The sequence below is a fragment of the Ricinus communis genome, chromosome 10 (genome assembly GCF_019578655.1).
Source record: "Ricinus communis isolate WT05 ecotype wild-type chromosome 10, ASM1957865v1, whole genome shotgun sequence".
Lineage (NCBI taxonomy): Eukaryota > Viridiplantae > Streptophyta > Magnoliopsida > Malpighiales > Euphorbiaceae > Ricinus > Ricinus communis.
The window spans coordinates 5,142,374-5,167,906 of record NC_063265.1 but is presented as its reverse complement, the minus strand read 5'-3'; the positions used below and the strand labels follow the sequence as shown (position 1 = coordinate 5,167,906).

General features: G+C 30.3%; 3 protein-coding genes and 2 non-coding genes across 9 annotated transcripts; 3 read left to right on the top strand and 2 right to left on the bottom strand.

The window, feature by feature from the left end:
- Positions 1 to 4,862: 4,862 nt before the first annotated feature.
- LOC8278135 (universal stress protein PHOS32) lies at positions 4,863 to 6,067 on the top strand. The gene is made up of 4 exons (XM_002534036.4): positions 4,863 to 5,208; positions 5,315 to 5,424; positions 5,510 to 5,631; positions 5,747 to 6,067. Exons 1-4 carry the CDS (start codon positions 5,034 to 5,036, stop codon positions 5,832 to 5,834), a joined length of 495 nt encoding a protein of 164 aa, XP_002534082.1. The 5' UTR covers positions 4,863 to 5,033; the 3' UTR covers positions 5,835 to 6,067.
- Positions 6,068 to 15,649: 9,582 nt separating this feature from the next.
- Positions 15,650 to 19,221, top strand: LOC8278132 (rop guanine nucleotide exchange factor 7). Its single transcript, XM_048369552.1, has 7 exons — positions 15,650 to 16,630; positions 16,724 to 16,840; positions 16,932 to 17,086; positions 17,565 to 17,639; positions 17,719 to 18,009; positions 18,099 to 18,455; positions 18,543 to 19,221. The coding sequence occupies exons 1-7, from the start codon at positions 15,886 to 15,888 to the stop codon at positions 19,035 to 19,037; spliced, it is 2,235 nt and encodes a 744-aa protein (XP_048225509.1). The 5' UTR covers positions 15,650 to 15,885; the 3' UTR covers positions 19,038 to 19,221.
- Positions 19,222 to 19,396: 175 nt separating this feature from the next.
- TRNAP-AGG lies at positions 19,397 to 19,468 on the bottom strand. The gene has a single exon. It is a non-coding gene; the product is annotated as a tRNA-Pro (tRNA).
- A 326-nt stretch (positions 19,469 to 19,794) lies between these two features.
- Positions 19,795 to 19,866, top strand: TRNAD-GUC. Its single transcript has one exon. It is a non-coding gene; the product is annotated as a tRNA-Asp (tRNA).
- A 1,639-nt stretch (positions 19,867 to 21,505) lies between these two features.
- LOC8278133 lies at positions 21,506 to 25,038 on the bottom strand. 5 transcript variants are annotated; one of them, XM_048369554.1, is made up of 7 exons: positions 24,617 to 24,758; positions 24,290 to 24,461; positions 24,046 to 24,136; positions 22,973 to 23,145; positions 22,483 to 22,638; positions 22,331 to 22,379; positions 21,506 to 21,768 (listed from the first exon to the last, which is right to left on the bottom strand). In XM_048369554.1, exons 3-7 carry the CDS (start codon positions 24,104 to 24,106, stop codon positions 21,752 to 21,754), a joined length of 456 nt encoding a protein of 151 aa, XP_048225511.1. In that variant the 5' UTR covers positions 24,107 to 24,136; positions 24,290 to 24,461; positions 24,617 to 24,758; the 3' UTR covers positions 21,506 to 21,751. The 5 variants fall into 5 exon arrangements, 3 of the variants coding, with proteins under 3 accessions (XP_048225511.1, XP_048225510.1, XP_015583823.1); XR_007214248.1 differs by lacking the exon at positions 24,290 to 24,461 and having other exon boundaries at positions 22,254 to 22,379; positions 24,617 to 25,038; XR_001536322.3 differs by lacking the exon at positions 24,290 to 24,461 and having other exon boundaries at positions 22,254 to 22,379; positions 22,483 to 22,543; positions 24,617 to 25,033.
- Positions 25,039 to 25,533: the final 495 nt, after the last annotated feature.

Here is a 25,533-nt window from a genome sequence, read left to right as displayed (position 1 = left end):
TTTCATATATATCCTTCTTACAAATTCTGGAGAGGTGGATATTTTTAGGGTGTTAGATATAATTCAAAACTAGCTTTTCTTTTAACTTTCCTAAAATAATTAAATACTTTATTTTAATTCACCATCATTATTATGAATTTTTATAATATACATTAGTTTAAATTATATTATATAAAGTTAGAAAATTATAAATATTTAGATTATAAAAATAATTTAAATTATTTAAATTTTGCACTATTTTAAACAATAAATAGATCAATTAAAAAAAATACTAATTTATAAAAATTTAGATTAAATCGCTCTAAAAATAAAAATAATTATTAAAAGTTAATAAAAGTTTAATTTTGAATAAGTTTAATATCTGATTATAAATTTAAAGATTAGATCGAACATTTTATTATCAATTTGGTAAAATTAATTAATAAAAAAATTAAATGAAATAGATAATAGTTAACAGAAACATATGTCAATTGAGTAGTAATTAACTTCTAAAATACAGAGTTTAACTTCTAAAATATAGAGTATAACTTGTAAATTCTGGCGAATTGCAAAAGGGCAATAGTTATTCTTAACCTATGTTTTATTATAAAAGAATAGATTTAACAAAGTGAGAATCATGCTTCGTTTTAAATGGCTGGCCTTGAGCAAGCCCTTTCTGCGCCAAATCTTAGATAGACTGGGCCATAAGGTTGCGCCGATTTCTCTAATAACTTGAGGGCCTTATTTTTGAACATAGGCCTGTGTCCGAATGGTGTCTAGAAGAAGCATCATCTATCTCGGCCTTTTGGGCCTCGAATCTCTTTTCTTTCTTCTTCGGCTAAATCACTATCGCTCTTCCGAAATTATTTGAAATACAGCACAAGCCGATTCCCTATTTCTTTAATAATACATTGCGACTTTTTAAGGTTTGATTTTAATATTCCTTAAAATTTTCAGATGATATTCTATTAGTTAATTCTTATTATTCTAAAACTACTCTACAAATATATTATATTTTCTCTTTCACTTCTCATATAGTATATTAATAAGTCTTTAAATTTTGAAACTGAAATTAATTTTTTTATTTTTATTATTAACTAGTAAAATATATTAACATAACAAATCTTATTATGATATTTTAATTTCTTTATAAATAACTATAATAAAAACTTCAATAAAATAAATTATAATGATGATTTTTTTAACAATTAATTATAAATTTTAAAAGATAAGGTAGGAATGATAAGTTTGTTACAATCAATTTTTAAAATCAAATTGAGTGATTTTTATAATTATATAATTTTTTAAGAAGTTAATAAATTTAATTTTATAACTGCAATATTAAAATGATCAATAAGATCACAAATATGTTTTTATAAATCTTATATAAAATATTCGATATAGAGTTTCTTTAATTTTGTGAAAGTTTGGATAACAAAAATATAGTCCCAGATACTTAATTAAGTCTTATAAATTAAATTATCATAAATATGTTATAACAGAAATTTTTTAAATGTTTCTTTTAAATTTTATAAATTTGATATATAATAATTTCAAGACGATGCAAAGGGTTATAATAATTATAATATAGTATAGGAAGTCATAGTAATTTATCTTATAAAATCTGAAAATATTTTAAAAATAAATTATTTTTTTATATTATATTAATAAATAATTGATAAAAATGTAAAATAATATATTAAATAAATTTCAAAAAGTCATAATATATTATTAAAAATATAAAAGAATCGATTCATGTATTTTACAGAATGTCATGGGGCGATAGTAATGGACCCTTCTTCTTCTTCATCATTTCCTTGAAGAGGTGGATTACTCTTGCAAATCTTTGATCGAGTCTAGTATAATCTTGCAACTGGTTTACTATTTGTTTTTTTTTTTTTTGACAATTATATTTTATTATTCCACTTTTAATCAGAACGACGTCATTGGTAAAAAGAAAAAAAATGAATTTATTGAGTTATTTATAATTGATTACCCTGTCAAGTTGAACAAAACATCCTTTTAGGTAACCATTGCAATCCATGACCGGTTGGTTATTTGATTTATGCATGTTTGTTGATCAGTCGGTCTCATACGTTTCCATCTCTAGCAAACGGCAACTTTACTAACGTATGGGGAAATGAAAGTGGACCGTCATTCGTAGCCATTTTGTGAATAAACCCATTATTTGAATATTTGTCTAAGTTAAGGTATCAACTTGAAAGGTTAAGAATGTGACTGCATTAATTTCATCCATTTAATTTGTGGGAATAGTTTTGGAGTGGTTTCCATTGTATCCAAACGCCAGGGTTACTAATCATCTTTCTCATCTAATGGGCCATTCTATTTGTTCATACTTTGAGAATATGGACAAAGGAAGCTGCCAAGAAACTTCCTTCTGGTCTACCTTATACTTATCCATGTATTTCTTTGAATAAAAATACCACTCTTTTTTGACATTACTTTAAAATTTCATGATTACTTTGGACTGTTTTTTCTTTATCAAACTTGGCTTTGTTTTGTTCTAAAGATTCTTCTTAGTTAACTGTAAAGATATTGCACAAAGTAAAAGGGCATTCATGGGCTTTAATGTATTTCATCACTAAATAACAATATTTCTTGATTTTGTTTAACAGTTAATACTAATAGTGCGTGATGATCCATTGTTGTCTTTAAGTTTTTCCTTTTAGAGTTTAGTTATCAGCTCCGATTTTATTTTATTAATTAAAAATTCCAGTATATAAGTCCACACTTTTAAATCTAATAGATACTTTATTTATAAAATTATTTAATATTGTATTTGGCTGAAATTTATAAAATTTATAAAATTTATTATAAATTTAATATTTATATAATTTAAATGAAGTGAAAGTTAATTTAGAATTTTACATAATTAAATATATTTAAAATTGATTATAGTTAAATTAAATTTTAATAAAATAAGTAAGATCTTAAATAAATTCTATGCTAGTAAGACAATATATTTTATAACACTAAAATATCTTTTTCTAACTTTATTAATTACATTTGCCTTATTACCAATTAATTATTGACCTTTCAATAATTTAATAATTTTATCTAATATTTTCAAAAGTTGCAAAATAATACCTAGTCTTTTTAATTTTTTTCAAATATACTGTCTTACAAAAATATATATGATATTTCTGTTGATGTGGCACCTGTGATAATTAATATAACAATACAAAATTTGAGTCAATAAAATTATGTTGATTCTGCTAACTCACCTTATAAAATGCGGAGTTTTGATTTCAACACAAAAATCATCATTCTATCATGTATTCTATCAAACTCTTTGCTTGCATTCTATCAAACACAAAAATTATTGTTGTATCAAGTATTTTATCAAACATTTTGGCTACACTAGTAACCAAGACAAACAAAACACAATGATAATAAAAGATTCAAACATCGATATTATTAAGTTAAGCCTGAAAATAGTTATTGTATTAAAATAGATACAAAAATTAATTCTCTTCTTCATTTTCTTCTTTTTTCCAACAACACCCTGCAGATATCATGGAGAGAAAGCACAACGACATTTATGTGTTTCAAAAAGAAGTTAGAATAAATTGAGACTAATGAATGCAGTGTTAGGGTTTAAGACCAGCCATAGCCATGCAGTGGGAAAAGCTTCCTTTACTTGTCTATGTCGATTTGAGAGGATGATTTGCAAGAAAAAGAAGCGAGTTATGAGCTTTTGACATTTTGGTGGTAAAGATGGAACTAATAGACTTTAGATTGGAATGACAGAATCAAGCCTTCCGCTGATATTGTTGTTTCTTACTGTTGTTGCTCACTTTTTGTTTCTTTACGAGACAAGTTTTTCATTCTTTAAGTCGAAAATCACAAGTTTTTTCATAAATTTAAGATTTTAATCTATTTTGTTAGATTTTGATTGGGTTTCTAAAGTTTTATGATGTTATGGTGATGGTGGTGTGAGGAGATGGCGGTGATGGTGGTGAGTGGTGGATTGTAGAGATGGATCGATTGGTATATATGAAATATGGGTGCATAATATTAGGATTTAGCATTATTCTGATTTGGTTTATGTTTTTAGGATTGTTGAGATTAGTCCGTAGGATTGTTGATTTGTGTTTTTATTTTCAGTTATGTTGCTAAACAAATGGATTATAAGATTATAGGTGATGTTTTGATAAAGTGTCTAAATAGTTTATTTTATATAGTTTTACATTTATACGTGACAACAACTAAAGAAAAAAAGAAGGAAACAAAAGATTGAGTTAATAATTTACATTAATTATTCTTTTGATTGTGGGGTTAATTGATCACTTTTGTAGATATATGAAGTAATTTAGATAAAAGAATTAGTTTGGGGTGTTTTGGACTTGGCCAACAAGATTAGGAGGCAATTTGCTGCTTAAACGTGTTAGAGAAACCGGGAAAGAAAAAGAAAAAAAACCGTGTAATTTGGATTGGTTAGTCCCACTCAGCAAATATTACTATATACAATAACTCGGGTGTCATGTCACCAAATTCTCTGAGAAATTGATGGATTCTGATCTATAGCTCATACTGATTTAAATGAAAAAAATGAATAATTAAACCTAAATTAATGTATAAACGAGACTTGTAGAAAAAAGAAAAAGAAAAGCAAGATAAGATATTTGGTTCACATGGACTAACAGAGTGTCGCAGCACCAGAACTGGGCGGCACATGTCGGCAATTGGCGAGAAGATAAAAGTAAAAATCAACGTAAGCTTTTTTCCAGTGCGATCATTACAAGTTGAGACCACAGCAAATACAATACCATCAAATATACACGTGGACGGCACTGATGCTATCCAAAGAGCGTAGAACGCAAGCACTTTCGCTGCCCCTTTCGTCTTTCTCTCTCTTTTCTTTTTTGGCTTTGCTTTGTTCTTTTATCTGCTAAGACAAAAACCCAACGCAATTTTCTTCCTTTCCTTTTAAACGCTTATACGCAAACTCTTGCTTTCTTGTTTTGCCAGTTAATCAAGCGGTTAAAAGACCTTCGCACGTCTCTCACAAGAACATCAAGAAAGCAAAGAAAATGCCAGGCGATAGAAATTTTGGTGTGGCCATGGACTTCTCCAAGAGCAGCAAGAGCGCTCTTAAATGGGCTATTGATAACTTGGCTGATAGAGGGGACACTCTTTATCTTATCCACGTCAGTCCTAACTCTCTTGATGAGTCTCGCAACCAGCTCTGGGCTAAGTCGGGTTCTCGTGAGTTCCTTTTCTTTAACTTGATCTTTGCTATTTATGTAGATTCTTAGTAGGTTGATCTGATATGAATTTTGATGTGGGTTTCTTTTTTTTGTTTTTGGTGCAGCTTTGATTCCTTTGGCTCAGTTTCGAGAGCCCGAGGTTATGAGAGGCTATGATGTGAAGATTGATATTGAAGTTCTTGATATGCTCGACACCGTTCACAGACAGAAAGATGTCGGTATATCTTGCTGTTATCTTGTTATATATTTAAACATCAGTTTCATAGGTTTCTTGATGGGAATGTGAATTTTATATATAGGTGAATGTAGTTACGAAACTGTACTGGGGAGGAGATGCAAGAGAGAAGCTACTTGATGCAGTCGAAGATCTGAAGCTGGATTGTTTGGTCATGGGAAGCAGAGGACTTGGTACTGTCCAAAGGTACATTTATTTCAAGTTTGGTCAGTTCATCACAAAATTTAAGTTGGGTTTGATTGCACTAAATTTTCATCTAAGAAGGGAGACTGATGTTAAGTACTATAATTTGTGAAAACAGGATCTTGCTGGGAAGCGTGAGCACATATGTGATGACACATGCTACCTGCCCTGTAACCGTTGTGAAAGATCAAGAATCTCAGAAGTGATGCATAAATTGAGCAGTAAAATCATCTATGTATCTTTGATGGCATTGCCAGTGATGGGTTTGAATCCGGCTTGTAGTACTGTTTGGTTGATCATCTGTTTTGATCCTTTTGAGTACTTTGATGGGTGGAGTTTGTTGAATTTGAGATCTCTCCTTCCATCTACTGATAAAAGAAAGAATAATGTACTGCCGTAGCAGCGCTTTGGTTTCAGAATAAAAACTTAAGTTATTATCTGTTGTTCTTGTATTTCTTATTGCAACACATGGGCTACTAATGTCTCTGTCTCATTGTTAATCGGCAACGTTAGCTTTAATTATAGATTATAATTTAGTGCTAATCAATCATGTTAAGTTCTTTTATTTGATTTAAAATCTTCATTTATATCATATATCCGTATACAGACTATAGAGTAGATGTTGGCTTTTTGTAATGTTTTGGTGGGTCAATTTAGCTGTGTGGCAATGATGCATATATTCATTGCCTTGTATTGCATATGTAGTGCTCATCTCTGTTTCCACTATTGACGGGCTGTATGGCAGTGAAGTATAATCATTCAACCAAGGACGTGCTATGGCCGCCATTTTTCTAATAATTCCAATGTCCTGAGCAGCAACTCTTTTAGCTCCCATATTTTCAATGAATCTCTCTCTAAGAATGTTAGTGTTTTTCTGCACAGCAAAATTAGTTTCTATGCTTGATGTATTGAATTTCTTTAATTGCTAAGGATGTATCTCCTCCGCTTAGTAATGAAATTCTTTCTTTGATAGTTGAAAGCTAAAATACATATTTAAACATCTCACATTTTAACTTTGAACATAATTGAATAGACCCTTCAATTTATATTTTTTATGATATTTAAATACTTTTTAATATGTGACTTTTATCTAATATTTTCACATTTATTAAGTGTTAGGTGTTTTAATATTATAAAAAAAAAAGAGTTTGCTGTCTACTAAATTGAATTGAAAAGTTTAAGAAATTATAAAAATAAAATTTAAGTGTATTAAATTAAATTGAAAGTTAAGATGTTATATTAATTAAATAATTAAAACTTAAATATTAAAGTATGCACTTTCTCTAGTTAAGAAAGAAACATATTAAAAAAAATGAAGGGCAGCCTGCTTACCCTTTTCTTTCTATAAACTTAGAAAGCCTGATGTATAAATCACAATAAATAGAAAGAAGTACGTAAATATGAGTATTTTACATTTTGGTATGGATGATCACCACGTACTCTATCATTTAAAATTAGTACTCTATCATTTAAAATTAATAAATATATATCAATCATTTATCGGTTTAACATATAGATGGAGACATATGCCAGACTTAAACAAGAATTTTCCTTTTTCTAATCCACTTTGGAGTAGTTTTTGGTACAAATTACTAAAAATTAGAAAAGCACTTATTTAAACAGTCAAAAATTAGATTTTGTAATGAGCTAGAAATTAAAGCTCAGAAACTTTTCGCTAGATTTAATTTATAACTCATGATAAGATGATTAAGTAAAATCAATTATATAGTGGTATATATTTGTTAATTATTGTATTTATATTAGTTAATTTTTAATTATGAATACTTAATAGTTAATTTTATCTATAAATAACGTGATAGACTGAATTTATTTAAAAAAATTAATATAATTAATTATGTAGAAATTAATTAGCCAGATAAAGTGGCGAATATGGACTAACGTGGTTTGCTTACTATAGTAAAACTACCATTGCTGAATTTTTAATATTGACCTACCAGTATCTGTCAAGAAAAAATATAGCAGTAAATGAAAACTTGGACATACAACGCTGTTTATATATATATATATATATATATATATAATTTTAAATTTCCACATTCATAAGAGATTTGTAAAATTTAGATTATAGAGGGAGAGATAGCTTTCACATTTCTAATTTTTATTCTGTACTGGTTTTATACAATGCTATTTGTCTATGGCTTTGCATATTCAACAAAGAAAAACAATTTCATGAATTGACTGCTAAGTTCCAGCAATTAATAATTATTAAGAGAGAACAAAACTTGGTTTCAACAGAAAAAGAAAAGCAAGTTATGGGCTGGTTGCCACCGTGGACAAACAATGGAACAGCGGATATATAAAATTCCACTTCTGGGCCAGCATTTGTTTAAGAATCCAATAGACTTTCATGGACCCAGAAGCAGAAAGGAAATACTCTGACGGGCTAGAATAAAACTATATAAAATTCATGTTTGGCCCAAATTAGCCTACTCCAATTATTGTATTTTGCCCTTTTACAATCTAAAATTGTAGGAGGAAATTTCATTATTTACCTATTTTTCTAAAATAATTACACAAATGTCTCGTTTATTAAGTTTTTCAAAATCATCTACTGTTGTTTTTAAGAATATCCGTTCTTCATTTTCTATGTTGGATTTTCTGGTCAAACGGTGATGTCAAGAGCTATTATGACTCATCTAAGGGTTTTTGGGATGGGGAGTTCATTTCCGACATCGGATTTGACAAAGGAGACTTACATGTAGCTGAACCAATGATGACGAGGAGAAGAAATAAGGCTCGAATCTTTACATCGCTGATTCGCTGGATTTAGGCCGTTTCCAACGAAGCAAAAGATGGAAGGGAGTTGACAATGTTGGGAAGACCTTATGGCCGAAGTTTGAGAGGCTACGGTGCTTGGAGGAAGGAGAAGCGAAGAGAGAGAAATGGCTACATGAGAGAGAAAATAGAGAAAAGAGAAAGAGAGCTGTATATAAAAATCAAAATTGATTTTTCTATATAAATGAAAGTTAGTTTCAGATACTTTATAGATACATACCATATTTTAATAAACATATATCTTTTAGTGTCAAATATTTTTTTAGTTGCATTCTGTTTTATTTTAAAAAATTTCAGATACCTAAAATATACTATTATTTGGCAAATATATATCTTTTATTGTTTAAATTTTTTGAGTTTGCATTTTGTTTTATTTAGAAAAAGGTTGAGATACCTAACATATATTTAATGTATATTATTTTTTTACCTTTTACTCTTACTTTTCTTTTTTTACAAATGTTTCACATTATTTTTAACTTTTTAAAATACTTGCAGATACTATAGATTTTGACTAAATTATTCATTTAAATTTTAGTATTAAAAGAAATTAGTATTTCATATTATTAGTATTTAAACATAAATATAATTAAAAATCAACATATACTTTATTTGGTGTATATCAAAAGTATACGAGACATATATTTTTTTCTTCAATACATATTCAATATATGTTTTTTTTTCACCTTGTAATAATTTATCTTCTTTTTCAGATCTAATATTCTTAATGCATCTCCAAATTTTTAAAATAGTACAATACCTTTTAAATTTATTTATTTATTTATTCATCACTCATATAAAAAATGCAAACAAAATGCAATAATATTTCATAGAAATTAATATGTTTTAGATTTTGTATTTGTAAAAAATATACCAAATATATACATTTTATTTCAAAGTATATCTAATATATACGTTTTTTCATCTTGTTGAGATTTTTTTTCTCAGATCTGATTTTAAAACACATCTTTAAATTCTTAAATTAGTAAAATAATACTTAGATTTATGTTTTTTCATATATGATATCTCAAAATCGACCATAATGCAATAATATTTTATAAAAACTAATTTCACATTATTGAATCTAGAGAATTTTTTTGAAAACTCAAAATTACCTTCTTTTTTTACTGACAATGATGTTTTTTTTTTATGTTGAATCACTTCGAAAAAATCAATCTTATTGGTCGATTTTTTTTGTTAATTAATATATGTAAATTGTTTTTGGTATTTAATTTCAGTATTTTTGATTTTCTACTTAATTTTTGAAGTTTTTGTATGTTATTCTTGGTTATCTTTGAAGAAAATAAAATAAAATTCCGTACGATGACATTTTTGTTATTAGAAATTTTTGCAGGTATTTTTGTAAATATTTTATATGTTTGTGGCAATTGTGAAAAATCCAAAATTATAACTAGAAAGATATAACATCCATTCTTTTATGATTTACTAAATTCTAACACGAAGCAATCTAAAAAGCTAAAACTAGTATAACAGAGAAAATTTGGTTTCATAATACTATTTGTGCATATTTTTATTTCATTATTTTATCTTTTAACATAAAACATGAATTTGATAACTCGATTAAAGAAATATGCTCTCAACGAGATATTTTGAACTTATCTGATTTTTAGAGTACCCGAAACAATAATTAGAAAATATCAGACAGAATTGTCTGGTATTACTCCAATAATTAAGTCAGTAACTGTATAAGGGTGGCTTAATATGTATTGAATGTGTAAGGAAGCATGTACTTAGTATGTTGTGTTGTAATTCGTTATATAAGAAAGGTCTTCCTGTTCTACTAAGATTAGGAATTTATGGATATAGAACGTCCTAATCATTGTTAAGATTAGACTTCTTGATTATACTATAAAGTTCTAGGTCGACTGGGACTTTTCAACTAAAGTCCATTCATGACTTGGTCTCTAAGATTTTTAATTGTACTTAAATATGGACTTAGTTAATTTTATCTTTTTCGAATATGACACGTCAACATCAGGCATTGTTGGATTAATAATCAAGTAATTAACTATATGCTTACTGATACAAAAAAAATATACAAGCTAAACACTCTTTAATTCATACAATACGCATACAATTTCTGTTTACGTACCAAAGATGAAGAAGATGTTAAAGTTGGAGATTATGGATTGCAAATTTTATGTTGGCGTTATGGATTTCTTATGGAGATTCATATGACGAACGGACATTCAAATTTGAAACCACACTTCCATTCAATTCATTCACGAATTTGGCCATATACGTAATGTTCAAACAATTATGACCCGACATTTATAAGTATCAATAGGATAAATGAATTCCCTTCCCATGAAGGACCTTAGCTAAGAGTCTAGCTCCTTTTCTGTCTAATGGAATTTGGCATTCAAAAATTGGACCAGAGAAGAGCCAAAAAGAGGTGGCGCTGCAGTAAGTAATACACTTTGATGAGGGAAAGAAATCAAAGATATTTTGAAAAATAAAAGTGAGAATTTTTTTATTGTTTTAAAAAAATTTTGGCGTAGCTTCTACTTTCCCTCTAAATGGGTTTTCAAATTAAGGGTCAGCATCAACTCCAACGAACTTAAAATGGAAGCCGTTAGAAGGAGCCTTTCGTTCAATCTTTCTATCTATACATTTGTTTCAGTTGGACCAACCGGCAAAATAATCATGAAAATAAAGGAAAAAAAAAAAAAAAAAAAACCCTGGAAAGAGCCTTCTAAGGAAAGCTAAGAAAAGGATACAGTCCAAAAAAAGAGGGTGTAAATTATATACATTTTCTGTGTCTTATATTATACAAGAACATTTCTATTTCTATTTCTTTTTCTTTTTCTTTTTTTTTTTTAAAAGAAAGAGAGATAATATATTCATTGTTTTTGAAAGCTCATACCATAGGTGATTACGTTCTAAATTAATTTTTCTAGTTCTTATAGGGATTCACCGATTGATTTATTTGATGAATGAAGTTCGACTTAGTTTATTATAAATGTTAAAATAATTTATATTCAGAACGAATCGGGTCGAATTGATTTCTAAAGCCGAAAACATACATATTCATAAGCTTATTCGCCACTAAATACATCAAATGTTGCCTCTAATATAATGGCAAATACTATCGGTTTATTACACACTCAGTGTCTATTTTATATGTCCAAGTTATTTTATAATTGAAAATAAATGCTCCCATACATATACCAATTCTACCAAATTTAAATACGTCAGAATATCTAATTCATAATACAAAATCTTTACCCGCAAACTCTAATGTATATATATATATATAGAGTATGTGGGGTAGAATTTTTACAAGTGGCAAAGTGTTTTCTCAAAAAATTTAATGAAGCTATAGTCAAAATTCGAACTTGAGATCTTAGTTAAATTAGAAAAGACTCCTACTATTTTATATAAGTATTTTTAAATTCAAATGCAAGCTGTATATTTAAAGTTTTTTCTTTTTTCTTTTGAAAAAAAAAAAGAAGAAAGAATATTCCTAATGTCAGTTTTTAGTTATAAGAAATGCTTAGTCTTTTTTGTTTTCTTTTTGTCCTTTTGTTTGTTTTAAGAGCAGGTCGTTTTAATCCCTATTACCAAAAGTGTCCCTTGAACCCTTAGAAGATGTATTTTGTGAAGAAATAAAACAGTAGCCTAAGCCACTAAACGAGGCGTTTTGTCTCTCTTATTTGACATTAAGGTAGATGAATTTACTGCAACTTTCAAATTACAAGAGCAGCCTTCCAATCACATTTTCTTAAAAAAAGAAAGAAAGAAAGCACCATAGCCTATCACATAATTTCTCATAAAGACAAAAAACACCCTTTCTGTGCTATCCTTTTATCAGTCAAACTGTGATTTCCAATGGCCGACCAAAATTTTGGAATTGTTCATTTCTTTACCTTTCGTCCTTCTCCAATTTCCAAATGTCAATCCTTTTGTGCATTTACACAGTACAGTAGAGCTGACCCTTTTATTAATTAATTTGATTGGCTAAAAAAATTATTTAGATATTAAAATGTACATAAATGTTAATATTATTTATCGTGATTAAAATTATAAAAATAGACATATAGGGTAATATGTATTCAAGATAAACCTTGTTTAAAGTGGAATCTCAAATTTCATATATTTTATTAAATAATGAATTATGAAAATTTATTCATATTTCTTATTTAGTATGCACATCAAATTAATAGGTTTCAAGAGTATTTATAGAATAGCTGAAAATTTAAAAGTATTTCTTTTCATATTCACTAAAATGAGGGATTTCAAAGAAACCAGCCTTCTATACAAGTTTTTAGAATTCCTCATTTTGAGAGTTAGATAAATGATTATGAGATTCACATATTTTATCTCATTTCTTTTTCAATTACATTAAAAAAATTTATAACTTTTATGAAATTCTTTACCGACAACCTTACATGAAACATTGCCTTAGTCTTCAATCTAATAAATAATTATTAGAACATAACTGGTTTCTCAATAAAATTTTAATGTCTTCTTACAACAATAATGATTAAGTTCATTTATTTTTTTCTTTCTAATTTGGCTATTAAGATTTACAAAACTTTTTTTATCAAAATTTATTATTGAATGAAATAAGGTTAGTTTATAAACAATTTATTTATTTATTAAATATTTAATTCATTGACTATAATATATATTTCTCAGACATATAATTTTTTTGACACGTTAGATTTTTATTTTGACATGTGTACTATTTTTAATGCATAAGATTCAAGTTTATGTGTAATTTTATAGTTTTTTATTAATTTTTAGTGACTTTAATCCTAAAAATAACATATTAATTATATTAACTAATAAATAATTTTTTAATGAGATAATAATACTAATTCTATCTTAAAAATTTAGCATATTAATTATATTTTAATATTATATTAACTAAAAATTATCTTTTAATTAGATAATAATATAATTCTAAAAATAATATTTTTAATATTAAATTCAATCACAAATTAATTTTTAATTATATAATAAATTTTTAATCTTAAAAATAATAATGTTAATTATAATATTAAGTTATATAATACTAAAATTAATTAATAATATTTTAAAAATAATTTTATATTATTTTACTAATAAAATTTTAAAATAATTAAAAAGATATTTAAAAATAGTTAATTTGCTATTATTTTTTAAATATTATAAATTAATATTAAATATTTTATTAAATTATATTTATAAATTTAATTTTATAATCAAAATAATAATAATAATCGTGTAACACTATAATAAACAAAACTAGTATGTGTTGGGTTGTTTCGTGTCTTTCGCAAGTTTAGGAATAAAGAGACTTATTCTCTCTAGTTTAATGGGTCAATTCTGTTTGCATTTTTCTAGCTTAGTAGTTGAGCTAATGGAGTCGAGTCCTTAGTTTTCTCTGTTTCAGTTATTTTGCTTCAGCACATGTCTTCTATAAAGGCATTGAAAATGTATGAATAAAGTAGATCATTTTTAGTGCAGTTTTGTATTTTATCTGAGCTCACAGTAACAGTATGTATCTTTGAGGAATACTTGTTGTTTAGAAACTAAAGTTTTTGATGCTTGTAATTTACTTTTACTTTATGTAAAGGCAACTTTGCATGGGATTACAGATAACGGGAGACAAAGTGGAGCGCAAGAATAATAATTTTGAACCCTAGCTTCCCTTACCAATATCACGTTATTCTTTTTGTAGTGCACCCGAGTGCAATATATGACTTAAAAGGAATTTTACTGTTTATATTTAATTTAAATCTATAAAAAATTTATTTTATTTAGAAAAAAGATATAAAAGAGAAGATAAAATAAAAATAATAAAGTCAAAAAAAATATTTTAATGTTATAAAATATATTGACTTAATAATGTAAAATTTATTTTATTTTATTAGAATTTAGTTTAGTACACAAATCTAATTATATAAAATATTAAATTAATTTTCACTATATTTAAAATATATAAATCTTAAATTCATAAATAAATTTTATAAATTTTAACTGAAGACGGTATTATATTGGAATGTTACAGTTCTGACTATTAGATTAATTAATTTTTTCTTTTCACAAATTTTAAAAATAGAAAAAATATTACTTGGTAAAACATAAAACAAGTTACTTAATTCAATGGTTATGACTAAAAAAATCCTAATCTAACAGTAAAAGTAGATATTATAGATAGCTATACTACAGAAAATCCCACATATAAATGCCAATTTATTTTTGCTTTTTTAAATATGCAGATGCTAGCAATTGGCCAAACTAAGATTTTGCACAATAATTCTGGTATTTACGTAAAATTAGTATTTTTTTCTCATATTAAATAGAGCATATATCATTGCAATGTACGTGCGGAATTTTTTACAATAATATATATATTAATTTCTGAGAATTAAATATATATATATATATATATATATATATATAAATATTCTTAAAATAATTTTTATATTATTGTACTAATAAAATTTTAAAAGTTAAAAATATTTAAAAATAGTTAGTTTGCTATTATACTTTAAAATTTTATAAATTAATATTAAATATTAAATTTTTATTAAATTGTATCTATCAATTTAATTTTATAATTAAAATAATAATAACAGACGTGTAACACACAGATAAACGACTAGTAAATATATAAATTTTTGATTATGTAAAAAGAATTAAAAAGTTGTCATTTTGTTATAAAAAGATGGTAAGGAGAAAAATATTTATTATTTTTACAATTAATATAAAATTTCAGAACTTATTGATATTGGAATTAGTGCAAAATAGATTAAAATTTAATCATATCTAAGATTTTGTTAAACTAATTTTAGATTTTTATATATTTTAAAAAATAAATATTTTATAGGCAGATCAAACTTAGTAGGAAAACTAGATTCGAATTGTGAAGTCTATCCTAAGAGTATCTCTATATATATTTAACTGATGCAAGTTGTATTTTTCGAATTCAAAAATCTGAGCCAATGAATTAATTTTCTTTTAAAGCAAAAGAAAAAAAAGGGAGTTTGAATTTGGAATACCAGCTATAAAATGGAATCCTATTCTGTGCAAGTAATGGTGCCTGCTGCTTGCCTTAGCAAGTGACAAAGATAACATACGATCATAAAGGGCAAGGGATTATCCACCACATCCGTCGCTTGCACGATTCCCATTATACCTTTTTATTTTCTTTAAGGAAATAATAATAATAATGTTTTTGAAACAAAACCCTAGTGATAATATTAAGTGTAAATTCCTATATCATTTAGAATTATTGTTTAAGCAAAAACCAAATCAAAGCAAGGGCCAAGATACTTTTTTTATTGTCTGCTAAAAATGAGCTAAAATGGGGTAATTGACACGTCTAAGAAAAACAAAAGAATCCTGAAGAAGAAGAATTAGAAGAGCCTTTTCCTGTCCCTTTCAAGTCATGTGTTTGAGCAAGCTTCAGTAATCATGACTAACCTTCACATCTTCACATGATATAAGAATATGAAAATCCTCTTCCCGGAAACAACACCCAAAAAGAATAAAATAAATAAAAATTTGTGCTCACCCCTTTGCCCCACACAAAGTAGACATGGTTGCGTCTTTTACCTTATGGATATAGCTTTCAACCAACAAAGTGAAACAACCCAACAGCAGCAGCAGCAACAACAACAAGATATACACTACCAGCAGCATTACCACCTCAAGCTTTGTGTGCCATTTGACAAGCTTAGAACTTTCAACAACCCATTATCTCTATTGGGTTTTTGGGTCTCAAAATCTGTGCGCAACTTATATAACAAAGCTCCTTTCTCACATGGGTTTTGCTGCAAAAGGCTACATTTTACTGGTATGGTAATAAACAACTCTGTTTTTGAGTTTCCTGAAAAAGAAAACGCTGCAATGGAGGGTTTTATTGAAAAGAATAGTGATGTTATTGAAGGGATAGATGAAAGGTCTGGTGAAAGTGTTGATGAAGTTCAGACCTTTGGGCATTTGATTGAAGTGAAAGGTAGAGAGAGTAGTTCAAGTTCTGATTTTTTGACATCCGAGACTACTGGGCATGAAGAGCAGAGTCATAGTAGCTCTGAGGAGGAGGAGTTATCTTCTCTTCCTTCACTGGGTTGGCCTTTAAACAAAGATGAAGAAGAAGTACATGATTGCGCAAGTACTAACGGTGTCTGTGATGATGGAAAGAAGCTACATTTGGTCGATAGGAAATTAGAAAAGCAAGCCTCTTCAATCTCAGGTATTAATTCTGTCTCATGTGTTATGTTATATATCTTATATTTTGCATTTCAATGTGTTTGATAATACGGATTTTCTTTTTATGGCCTTATAGAGATTGAGATGATGAAGGAAAGGTTTTCAAAATTGCTGCTTGGTGAAGATATGTCAGGTTGTGGAAATGGGGTTTGCACAGCATTAGCTATTTCAAATGCTATTACTAATCTATGCGGTATGTTCCCAGATTATTCATTTGCTTAATTTGTGAATTGTTTTAGATTTAATGGTTGTTCCTCTCTTATATTCCTTCTCCCAAATTTTAGCTACCTTGTTTGGCCAACTATGGAGGTTAGAGCCTTTACCTCCAGAGAAGAAAGCAATGTGGCGAAGAGAGATGGAATGGTTTCTTTGTGTGAGTGACCACATAGTGGAGTTAATACCCTCTTGGCAGACATTTCCAGATGGAAGCAAGCTTGAGGTATAGTTCAATCCGTGCATGTATATGGGCACATTTGCAGGTTACGTTGCATAATAATACTCTAATATTTTTCCAGCCATATAAATAGCATATGTGCAATAATCTTCATGTTAAATTGAATTAGAATTGAACAGCCTTCTGCAGATCCAAGTATTCAGATTTTATTTAAAGTTCATTATTGCGAGTCTTAAATGGAAAATAAAGATAAATGGCGAGAAACCTCTTTAAGGATAACGAGAAGTGGGAAATGTTCAAGTAGTCTAATATTTGTTTGAATAATAGCAGTGATAGCTCCACATTACTAAGTTGTGCTATTTAGAATAAAAAGAGCCCATTTCATTTTCCTTCTTACTGGCAATAATGAATGCTAGCATTGCATAGTGGCCTTAATATGTGCAAAGATATATCCTTATGGGGTTCAGCTAGCTGAAAGTTATTTTGAATATGACTTTTGTTGGCTTTTTATGTTGTCATCCAGGTTATGACTTGCAGACCGCGTTCAGATCTTTACGTAAATCTCCCAGCTCTGCGCAAATTAGATAATATGCTTCTTGTAAGATTTGTTAACATGATTTAGTCCATGAGATGTTGGTAAATTGTTAGCCAAATCTGAGTACAACAATAATTTGCAGGAGATATTGGATAGCTTTGACAATACAGAGTTCTGGTATGTTGACCAAGGGATCTTAGCCTCAGAGGCTGATGGGTCATCATCTTTCCGTAGGGCCCTTCAACGCCAAGAGGAAAAGTGGTGGCTACCTGTGCCTCGAGTTCCTCCTTGTGGCCTCCATGAAAATTCAAGAAAGGAATTGCAGCATAAACGTGATTGCACAAATCAGATGCTAAAAGCTGCAATGGCAATCAACAGCATTACTTTAGCTGATATGGAAGTCCCTGAAACATACTTGGAAGGTCTTCCGAAGGTACGTATCACATTGTTATTTTCTGAGCGGTGTATCTATTGCAAATAAATTATGAATATTTTGCTAAATTTTTCCAATATTGATTTCAGAATGGAAAAGCCAGCTTAGGAGACCTCATTTACCGATACATTTCATCGGATCAGTTTTTGCCAGAATGTCTGCTTGATTGCCTTGATTTGTCCTCTGAACATCAAGCTATAGAACTTGCCAACAGAGTGGAGGCTGCAACCTATGTGTGGCGCAAAAGAACCAACTCTAAACCTGCCAATAACACAACCAGGTCTGGTTCAAGGTCGTCGTGGGAATTGGTCAAGGAGCTGATGACAGATGCAGATAAGAGGGATCTGCTTGCAGATCGAGCAGAGAGCCTTCTTCTTTGCTTGAAGCAGCGATTCCCAGGTCTTCCACAGACAACCTTAGATATGAGCAAAATTCAGTACAACAAGGTTCGAATATCCTATCCTAGTTAAAAAATTTTGTTTTAAATCCATTTTAAGTTTCACACTCAATCAACCAAGGTAACTGTCTTTCAGGATGTTGGGAAGTCTATTCTAGAGAGCTACTCAAGAGTTTTAGAGAGTTTGGCATTCAATATCGTTGCACGGATTGATGATCTGCTCTATGTTGATGATTTGACCAAACATTCAGATCAATTCTCATCAATCTCGAAAGTTAGTGTGATTGCTCATAAAAGTGTAACGATTCCATATTCAGTGCCCGTCACAAGCACTCCATATAAAACAGCTTACACCACACCAAGCTTTTCTCCTGGGCATCTAATTAGCCCTGTAAAAGGAGACAGATCTCCCATCTCGACAAGCAACAAAATGTCTCAGCAGCGTGGTTTAGGTGTAAAAAAGGTCTTGACAGATTACCTCAGTATCGATGCCAAAGGCAAGGATTGTCATAATCTAGGCAAAGAAACAGATAACAAAATCCAAAAAGAATCAGTTGAATCTTTTGAGTGCGCAAAACAAGCAGTAATCTCTATTGGGTCACCAGTGGGTGATCTAGTTGTGGAGGAATGAGCTTGGAGAACGAATTTTCGTAAATGTGATTACATAGGCTGGGTGACTTGCCACTTCTTGTGTTGTCATCCCTCATAGAACTAGGAACATGTTTTTTTTAGATCTTTGTTAGAATGAGATATCTGTAATGATGATGTGCGTCTGAGTATTTCATGTTCATGTGAAACGCTAGGCCTTACTTGCATTTCATTTCATTTCACTTCATTTCACTTCTAGCTATATGTAATGATCATCGGATACAAAAATACAAGCCAGCTAAAGGCTAAAGCAATACAGAAAAGGACAAGAAGATATAATATCTAAGAAAAATAGGTTAAATATTTTGTTGAATTATCCACATTACAAAACTGATGAAGACAGGGGCATTCCGAGAATTGAACTCGGGACCTCTCGCACCCTAAGCGAGAATCATGCCACTAGACCAAATGCCCTTACATATTGAACTTAACAAGAAAGAAAAAAGCAAAATAGAAATGAGGAGAAACGAAACGGAGGAAATTAAAGAATTTTTCTTCGTTTGGGCATTAAAAAAGACATGGAAAATAAAGAAAGAGAAATTAAATTTCCCAATTTTATTTCAAACCTCACTTTTTTTAAATAAAATTTTGCAAATTTGAGAGGAAAGTGAAGGCAATGAGGCTTCTGTATCCTTTATATGCCAATAAAAAAATACAACGGTGAGAAATACATCCAAACAATAGTTTAGAAATACAATTTTACTTCTTTTTTTATTTTCTTTTTTCTCCCTTCTCAACAAGTCGTTGTAGTATAGTGGTGAGTATTCCCGCCTGTCACGCGGGTGACCCGGGTTCGATCCCCGGCAACGGCGATGTATATTTTTTTTCCCAGGTTAGAGCGCTTCCTGGGTAGAGTTATCCGCTGATTCTAAGTTTAGTCTCTATCGAAATGGGTAATCATTGACCGAGCGCTCTGTTGATGTTTTTCTTATAATTTTGAGACTGTCTATTGCCATGGATTATGACATGTGGATAATTTATTTCAATGGCATGACATTGTTGGTAAAGAGACCAACCTTGACTGCACCAAAATAGAACCAACTAAACCAAAGTGCTCTAGTTAGGTATTAAGTTGTCTCTTGTTCCAGTGCTACTTCATTATGATCACTGGGACAAGCTGCAATCACATTTGTAGCTAGTTTTGCAGCATAAATACTGCCCACAATAGAGGCTCCACTTCAGATGCTGTTCTGCCTTCTGGATTGATTGTGCTTGTGAGCATTGTTGGCAAGGTTGAGAAAAATCTTCTCCAGATAATGATCATTTGAGCTAGCTCCTTACGCAGAGACAGCGCAGAATGAAAAAGCTCTTTGTTTCAGACAGCTGCTGCCTCAGGTAAAGAGTGTTCTCTTATTGTGCTTAAGGCATCTGGAATCAGACCTGAAATTGGCATTACCATTTGTCAAGCTATGCAACGTTGCCAATCGTCCTGTGGGTTCAAGTACCGAGGTTAGTAGCATGCTTCCTAGTTTATGTAGTCCTCCTTCAATCTTCACAACCAATCTCTTCTTGATGACTTCACACTCAAGAACTTCATGGCTTTTGCAGCTTAGACACTTGCATAGGATTACACGGAAAACGGGTCAAACATGTAGCTAGTAGCAACCAGGTTGCTGGATAGTCTTCTATATTCAGGACAAGTTAGCAGCTTGAATGTATCTATCCTGAATGGTGAAAATTACATTAAGAATCTTAATCAGAACGTTTAACATATTTTTCCTTCAAATTTTGTTGTCCATCTCTCTTTCTTGGTAAAGCTAATGGATAACTTGCTAAGAATTTAAAGTTCTAAAAAAAAAAAAACCCTAATTGATTGAATATACGGTGTCAAATTGAAAATGGCAGAATAAAGTGGACCGTCCAAGATATGAATTCTATGGAACATCAAACATCAAGTTCATCTTTACGAAAAATGTGGCTGCAGAATCTTTGTCATTGGCTTAGAAATCTTCTTTAACGACCGGACCTTTAACGAACCTTTGAAAAGGTGTTGTCAAAGAAAACTGTGGATAACTGTGGGTCTCATTTCTGATAGGAACGAGAACAGGAATTTGACGTTAGGGCGAGGATAAGAAACAGACAAGACAGCTAAAAGACGAAACAGTTGGACACATTGCAAGATAATTTATGATACTGGTCCACAACCCACTACGGGTCTCTAGCCAGTTTCTGGTGCGTGGCCCTAAGATGAGGTTAACAATGATGAGAAGGGAGAGAGTTAAGAGCTTTCAGGGATATTCATCTGCTGCTCGAGAACCAGAATGTTTACTTTGAAAATATCATCTTCATTGATGAATTTCATGTACATTCTTTGGCCCTGTCACAGGAAAACAAGTCTCTATTGAAGCATTAGATCGTCAGGGAATTGAATCGAGTATATAAGAGAAGATCTAAATATGAAAAGTCCAACCAAAGTTTTGGGTGTCGCAAGTTCATAATTTACAGTAGAAGTAAGAGAATGCATATGAAATATCCATTCAGGGTGCCTCCTAAAGAGAATATCACTTATGTTACAAAAAAAAAGTTCATCATCCTTTACAATATAATAAAAAGAAAAGGAAGAAGCAGAGAGTTGATACATGTTATGATATATAGAAATATATCTTTAGCTGGAGGATATAACAATAACCAGCCATCTGACTGCCACTTCCCATCTTACACAAAACAAAAGGTAAATTTTTAGGTGCTACTGCTGCCCTATGTTATATACGTGCCTGCAAATGATAGATGGAAAAACATCACTAAACACAAAACCGACAAGTAGTTAAAGGAGCATAGGACGGAAGAGCAACTACATGAATCTAACAGAAAAATAAGGAAAGCAACAAAGGCAGACAACAGATTATTGGGTGTTCAATCTTCTGTTACTGCTCCAAATAACTTTTATTTTTTCTATCTGTCAATAATCTTCAATTCCTCATTCATACAGCATTTCTACGATTCAGGAGAAACACAGAGTATTAAAGTTACAAGGCATGGCATTGCCAGTGTTCATCACACCTCATTTACCAAACTCAATGCAGAAACTAGGAAAGTCTGATCTCCAAATAAGTTGAGAAATCACTATATGCTTAATCATCAGTTTAAGAAGTAAAAGAATCACTCATGTTATTTAAACTATATGATCTCACTAACTAAATTATGCCAAGCAAAGAGGTAACAGTTTCATAATATGTATAAAGCTGGAGCAAAATTTTACCTTTATGCATAAATTTAAAGGAAAAACTGTTATGTAAAATATATCTATTCCAGTAGGTCCCTTTTAGAGATAAGTACCTAGCTGAGTATGTGTCATGGCAGATGAGATCTCAGTAATACAGAGACCCTGCAGAAAAAAAATATTAGGAACACATTAACAAAGATGTCAGAACCATAATAGTAGTTTCCTTGCTGGCCAATCAAATATAGTGCTGTGCATAGAATCTTACCCTGCCACCAGTTTCCTCTTGAAGCACTTCCAGAATCGTCTTCTGTCCCTTCTTTCTTGAACTGAATGAGTTAATAGAACATGTCAGAAGTTCCTCAATTTGATCATGAGGCATGAGCCAATTTACAAGATGATGCTGAGAAAACCAGCCATGATACTGCAGCCAATATTCTCTCTTTTAAAGAAATGCATGAAACACGCAAGATAATTCCTTTAACTAGCCTGATCCTAAACTAATCCACACACTTAGTAACAATATGATAGTTGAGCTCTCTGCTAGAAGAGAATCGTGCATCATAATTTATATGTTAAAAAGGAAAAAAAGTATCAAGCTGTAATTTCATTTTAAAGTACATCCAAAGGCAAATCCATTGTGGATCCCGAGTTAAAGCCATTTTATTGAAATGCATTGTTCATAGAGAAGCTTCCAGAAAAACAAGGTATTGCTTCATGATAATGTAAACAGTTAAATTTTGCTGGTTTATACTAACCATTGAGTGACTAGAGCTCTGGCTATTCTGGGGATGATGATAAATGTCTTGACCACCATAATAGATTGATGAACTGAGATGGCATGGTTGCACTTTCTGATCCTGATAAAAGGAACCTGTATCTCTACTTGGAATGTTCTGACCTTCACTCTCGTTGCTTTTAGAAGTTTCGGCTAAATAAACATAAAGATTAATCAGATTCACTATTTCAGGTACTACATGGGGAATCCTAAAATATAGATTTGGGGAACAAAAGCCCTCTGCAATTTAATAGCTTTTTCTCAAATATTTTTGAAATTGGAGGAAATAGTTAAGAAAATGAATAAAATAATCAAGCACGATGGTCAGCATTGCTGGTTAAACACTCCTCATCCCTATTAGTCGAATATACTAGCAATTGATTCTATCTCTGTTACGAAAATAAGGAAATGAAGAAGGCTTCAACATGGCAGGCTTTCAGAAGCATGTTAAATTTGATTCTTAACAGGAAAATTTCCCCTTCACAATAATGGGGTAGAAGAAATAAATTTCCTCTTGGGCCCAGCTCAAGGTTTAACTCAATAGAGACCAGTAAACTGCTGAATAAAACAGTTTGCAGTATATAATCCTGTAATGGGTTTTTCTTTTTACCTTTCTAATAATTATAAGGGGATTATTAAATACGAGAATTACAAGGTAGCATAACTATAATCCCATAAATATTAGTGAACTACCAACCTACAAGCTTAAACTTTTATTTAAGTCCAAGACCCAGTTCAAATGTTCTGTGACATGCTTTAAGCCCTTCGTACCAGAATCTAATCTTTCTTTTATAATTTCTACTAAGAGCACACTCATCACCTTGATGCTAATCCATGCAAAATAATTCAACTACAAACGATAAGGTGGCAAAAAGGGACACCATATTGGTGAGCCATAAAACCTTAAAGCTTAAAATTGCAAGTTAGAACATAAGAATAAGTTACCATAGGAAGAACAATATGGTTTAACTGAATGAGACAGCAAAAGCATATACAAAATACAAAAAGAGAAGAAAAACAAAATTAAATGTACAAGTGCATAAATCATTTAACCTGGAGGTCCAGGTATGGTGTTCCAAGAACCATTAGCAGAATCCTGCTTCTTGCCAACCATCTCAGATCGTAGTGACCCTCTCCCCAACACCTGAAGCAACCACCATAAGCAATAGACTCGAGAATAATAATCCATAAAAAATTTAGCACAAAGGTAAATGAAATAACATAAAAGAGCAGCCAAATACAACAAAAAGAGGATATAAACAACGCGATGAAGGGTAAAGTTATCCATTCTTAGCACCTATTAGAAGCATGTCAGGTCCCCTTGTCAGACTTGGTCTTCCTGTTTGTTTCTTAATTTAGCTCTACCTTAAAAAAGAAATTGCCCTTCAATGCTCTCTATCAGTCGTCCTCAACCAACTAGACAAACCTCGAGACTTCATAGTTAATGAAACTTTTGAAATCCTAATTGCCTTAAACCCCAAAAGAGGACATGAGATTTTATATATATCCATAAAAAAGAATTAATAGTAATGGAATGTAGAAAATCCAACTAACATCAAATGAAAATCAGAAATTAATAACAAGAATAATAATTAAAAAAAAGTCCAAGAGGTGAATTATTTACCTTAGGAGGAGGTGCAAAAATAGAGCCAAAAATCCCAGAGGAAGAAGAAGAAGAATCTTTAGAACCAAACAGTTCAGAAGTAAATGATGAAGAAGAGGAAGAACCCAATTGCTGCTTCTTTCCTTCCATATCTAATCTAAAGCCTTTTTCTTTAAACCTCTGTGTAATTCTTTCTCTATTGGTATTACTGACTCGCACTTTATTTTTGCCTACGTGCTAGCTTGTTATCTATCAAAGACCACCGTCAAATATTACAAAGAAAACAAGAAAGACGGTGATAAGTTTTGCAAGAAACGAAGCCGAAGGCGCAGAAGAAGAAAAAAGAAGAAGAAAATAGACGCAAACGAAAAAAAGCGAGAGATAGACACGTGAAGATCCAAGCGTTAGTTTGTTGCTGGTGCAGAGGGAAAAAAGAAACCGTCGCTCGCCAATTTATAAGGCAATATAATTTTTTCTTTTATTATTTATTTATTTTTTTGAAAAAAAAGGAACTTTTATTTGTTCAAATAACTAAATATATAAATAAGATATTGTGATTTGTGTTTGTTGTCGCCAAAGATCTCTCTTTCTTTTCCTTTTCCTTTTCCTTTTCCGTTTCTGTTTCAGTTTCTGTTTCTCTCCTCTCCTGTTGACAGAATGGCAGATTTGTGCCACGTGGAACTATCAGTAGCCCCGCGTGGGTCCTACTTTCTTTCCCAACCTTTTACTGCCACGAGTACCTTAGTGGATGATAACAAGCCTAACATCCTCAGCCCCCTTCTTTCACTTCCATCCTCTTTTATGCTCCTTCCTGCTTAAAGTCATATTTCCCATAATAAATAATTGGATTATCTAATATATATATATAATAACATTAATTTTTAAAATTTAAATCTTTTCCACAATGCATGTTTAATTTTATTATATAAAATTTTTAT

Excerpts from the sequence above, each read along its gene's own strand:
- LOC8278135 (XM_002534036.4), top strand. The coding sequence starts at position 5,034 with ATGCCAGGCGATAGAAATTTTGGTGTGGCCATGGACTTCTCCAAGAGC. Across the intron at positions 5,209-5,314 it reads CTGGGCTAAGTCGGGTTCTC|CTTTGATTCCTTTGGCTCAG; the intron begins GTGAGTTCCTTT and ends TTTTTGGTGCAG. Across the intron at positions 5,632-5,746 it reads GGACTTGGTACTGTCCAAAG|GATCTTGCTGGGAAGCGTGA; the intron begins GTACATTTATTT and ends TTGTGAAAACAG.
- LOC8278132 (XM_048369552.1), top strand. The coding sequence starts at position 15,886 with ATGAAAATCCTCTTCCCGGAAACAACACCCAAAAAGAATAAAATAAAT. Across the intron at positions 16,841-16,931 it reads TGCTATTACTAATCTATGCG|CTACCTTGTTTGGCCAACTA; the intron begins GTATGTTCCCAG and ends CCCAAATTTTAG. Across the intron at positions 17,640-17,718 it reads AATTAGATAATATGCTTCTT|GAGATATTGGATAGCTTTGA; the intron begins GTAAGATTTGTT and ends AATAATTTGCAG.
- LOC8278133 (XM_048369553.1), bottom strand. The coding sequence starts at position 24,745 with ATGGAAGGAAAGAAGCAGCAATTGGGTTCTTCCTCTTCTTCATCATTT. Across the intron at positions 23,146-24,045 it reads CACCATACCTGGACCTCCAG|CCGAAACTTCTAAAAGCAAC; the intron begins GTTAAATGATTT and ends ATGTTTATTTAG. Across the intron at positions 22,639-22,972 it reads AGAGCTCTAGTCACTCAATG|TATCATGGCTGGTTTTCTCA; the intron begins GTTAGTATAAAC and ends TATTGGCTGCAG.